At 36.2% G+C, this 4,094-nt stretch overlaps 1 protein-coding gene across 1 annotated transcript; it reads right to left on the reverse strand.

The window, feature by feature from the left end:
* Positions 1–5: 5 nt before the first annotated feature.
* Positions 6–764, reverse strand: LOC129759568 (uncharacterized; the record flags this gene model as incomplete). Its single annotated transcript, XM_055757044.1, has 3 exons — positions 609–764; positions 244–374; positions 6–179 (listed from the first exon to the last, which is right to left on the reverse strand). Coding segments are annotated over exons 2-3 (288 nt in total), but the record flags the coding sequence as incomplete, so codon positions are not given.
* Between the last annotated feature and the right edge of the window lie 3,330 nt (positions 765–4,094).

Here is a 4,094-nt window from a genome sequence, read left to right on the forward strand (position 1 = left end):
AGCATCCATCCCCGGGTCGTCGTTTTCAGCGAGTAGCAGATTCCGACGGCGGATAGAATTAACAAGACAAAATAGGCTATGAAAAGTCCTCCGACGACCTGCATTGAGTCACGAATGTCCGTCTCAAAAAGTGGAGAATAAAGCTGCGATGAATCGCCTCCTGCGAGCATATACGCGGTCTAATCGAAACAAAATAAAAGCCAATTACTGAAATACTGATTTTCCAATAATATTAAAATTTACCATCGTGATTAAAACGACGCATACGGCAACAGTATACGCAGCCACGGCATAACTCCCGGTTTTCACAGAGTTCGTCCAGATACAAGGAGACCAACATGACTCTAGCCAAACCATTTTTAAATTATTTTTATCTGAAATTTGCAATTTATTATTGAATAAATGTCGATTTTTTGAAACTCTCCCTTTTAACTACAGGCACATCACTCGTTCACTTCAGTAATTAGAGCCGTCGACATGTTATGAGGTCTATAACTGAATGAATGACGATTGCAGGAGGCACGCCCAAATATGTCGATGGTGTTTTCCATCACATTTGTCATAGTAAAGTAGTTTACTAATGTTGTCTTTGGAACTGAAATACTTACTGTTTATTTTCAGTAGAAGTAATATAATATTAAGATCTATTTCACTTTAAAAGCTATTTTTTGAGCTTGCCTGCTCGAAAATTGAAGTAAATGATAAATAAAAAACAATCTGTGCACGTCAATTGTGTCGGATTTGATTTGGTCGGACTGAAAGGTCGACTGTTGATCGATTACATTCGCTCACCAACGAACCCAACGAACCAAAGGACTGAAGCAACTGTTGAAGCAACTGTCAAATCACATACAAACGGACCGTACCGACTTTTTGGAACCACAACGTCAGTTCCCCTTTGATTTCAATGGCATTTTGGTACCAAAACGTCAGTGCGGTACTGAAATGTCAGTTCGGAAATTTCCTTCTCTTTCAGCCCCTTGCAACGAACCCGCACAGCTCTTGTGAACAGGGGTGTCAGGTGACCTGATTTTTCAGGATTTGTCCTGATTTTCGAGAGGCTGTCCTGATTTTTCAAAAACGCTTGAATTGTCCTGATTTTTGAGAAATGACCTTTTAAATGTCCTGATTTGTCTTGATTTTTAAAAAATATCCTAACTTTAATTTAACTTATTGTTAAATGGTGAGAAAATCGAACAAATATTATATAAAATAGTTTAACCAGTTTAACAGATGATAATTTTTGGTTCAAATTACATTTAAATAATGTTTTTCAATATTAACTTCAGGCCAGCCAAGGTTGTTCTAGCTTTAGTTGCATAATTCGAGGCGTCTTCAGCACCTGTATTGCGCCTTTAGTTATGCAATCTAAGCAGAGCTGCATGTTTTTTTTTCTTCAATTTAGTGGCGTCCTGAAAAATCCTGATTTTTTATTCGTGTTATCCTGATTTTTATCAAAACCACCTGGCACCCCTGCTTGTGAACGCGAACGCGAGCACCAACAACAGCAACGTTATCAGAACCACGAAGTGAACATTTCCATTTTCGAAACACAGATGTTTCCAGTGTTGCTAAGAAAATTTTCGAAATCAATTCCAATGCCACCGGATGTGACGACGTAGCTATCAGTTTCATCAAGATGCTTTGTCCTTTCATCCTACCTGTTCTCGTGCACATCTTCAACGCCATCATCGATAACAATACTTTTCCACTCACATGGAAAAAAGCTGTTGTTACCCCTATCCCGAAATCTCTCAATCCTGTCGAACCTAAAGATTTTCGGCCGATAAGTGCCCGCATGAGCCAATACTGTACGCTGAATCTTCCGTATCATTCTATTCTGATTACATTAATAGTAACGTTAGATATTGCATCTTGGCTAAATGTGCCTTTGCTTGAACGTATAAAATATTATTCCCGAAAGATACGATGAATATTCTTAGGAACAAAATGATTAATTTTGCAACGCAATCAAATGATAGAGAACTATTTTAGAAAGATACAATTAATGGTCTTCAGAATTAATTGAGTATTTTAGCAACACGCACACACTTCTTCGCTGTCACATCAACACGCGGTCGAACTTTGTAAAAAAAAAGTTTCTCCCGGATGAGGTCGGGCAAATTTTATTGTAGGACTCGTCCAGTTACGAAACTGGAACCGGAAGACGAAGGCTTCAAAGAAGGATATATGAGGGTAAGTAAAATACCTTTTTGTATTCATAGTGGGAAACTGAAATTATCTTTTTTTTTATTCTCAGGCACAGGCTGGAGGAAAAATCAAATAATTCTTGGCTCACGTTCATCGCATCTGTTTGTTTTACGCTCCGTTCAAAAAGTGTCTGAATCGCATTTAAACTCACCTGTGGATATTCGAGTTGACCGCATCCTGTCAATCTGAGGCCGCAGAGATCCCCCATCCATCCGGATAACCTGAGCAGGCACATTCCTTGGCAACACATCGGATTTTCGGTGCAGTATTACGGAAAAAAATTTCTTTTTCCGTCTCTTCTTTTACTATACTATTGTAAACAACTGATCAATTCGCGCCGCCGGTGTCACTCATCGCGCTCACTGCTCACTAATTGCTGTCGACCGTTCCTGGTAGCTGATCCCGCATAATCAATTACAATATATAGAGAATATTCTATATTGTCTCTAAACGTTATCGTTTATTGTAAAGTGAACAGTATATGTACAATAACACAGACCATATTAACAATCTGTATTATGATTATCTGTTAAAGTACCATATGGGGAAAGGGCTGTTAAGCATGTTTACCATTCAAAAAGAGCGATTTTTTCGAACAAATATTTCATGCTACATTATTGGATACGGTTAAAATATCATCCACTTTTGGCGAGCAAAACAATCTACCTGAATGTTCTAGCTACGTTGGAATACAAAATCATAGATTTCATCAACTTCAATGGATATAGTTTGCTTATAGTAGTTTGTAGTAAAAATAACGCTCAATCATACGTTCCGCATATTGTAAAATATTTTTAAAAAGAGCTTCCCTGTACCATAACCAATATAGTTCCAATTCTTTCCCACAAAAAATAAAATAAAATTAAAAAATTTAAATGTTGAGATTTTTATTTTTTATTTCTGATATTATACATGGATTATACAATCTTACCTATTTGTGCAGATCTGCATTGTTCAGCCTTTCAGTAGATTTTTTTTCCGCTCTCCGCTCAGCAGAGATCTTTGTTTCTGTAATTTCATTAGTTTTATTTAATCTCACTAGTTTTTATCGATAATATAATATAGTTTTACTTACTTTTCGCGTTCTGTGTGTTTTTCTCAGCGTGATTCTTTTTTTTCGGAGCCATTTTGAACACAGTTTTCAGTTCCGAACCTGGCGTGGGGTTGCCGACACAAATTTTAACGAAGTGAAGTGAAAATTAGCAGATGCTGAACCCAAGAGCGAAAAAATGCATAAGCTCACAACTACATCTTAAAATAACAATATAAGTTATTATCCGCAAGAGGTGAAATGATAACGACTTGTCTAACTCATACAATGTTGTCAATGTTGTTTTTTTTTTTAATTTAATGTCTAATGCTAAGAAAATATAAGGAAACTTTGTCGTACACTGTTAGAGTCCTGGATAAGGTCCAGAGACAATATTCAAAGGTTGCAAATTTTTATTCTCTTATTATACTATACTTACTAAATCATATATCATATTGTCACTGTCACTGATACGATCCTGTCATAATTTATTGAGGTAATAAAATTTTGAACATGTATAATGAAATGATACTTGGAAGATATTTCATACTGGTACTGCTACCAATATATTAAGTTAATAGTTAGTACTATATCCCCAACTGTTTTTAATTATGCGGGATATTATCGCTTGTTTTGATTTCGTCAATTCTACACTGCAACTCAAAAGATTTCGCATAGTTGCAAAAAAATGGAAGATGAAAAAGAAATTTTCTGTTTCATATGCGAAAACGTCGTTCATGATTCAACAAAAGTGGTTGAGTGCGTGCACTGTCATAGATCGGTACACTTCAGGTGCAAAAAAAATTTTTGGCAACAGCATATCCAAAACAAAGAAAAATCCGTTTTTTTGTTC

Source organism: Uranotaenia lowii, unplaced genomic scaffold, assembly GCF_029784155.1.
Source record: "Uranotaenia lowii strain MFRU-FL unplaced genomic scaffold, ASM2978415v1 HiC_scaffold_193, whole genome shotgun sequence".
Lineage (NCBI taxonomy): Eukaryota > Metazoa > Arthropoda > Insecta > Diptera > Culicidae > Uranotaenia > Uranotaenia lowii.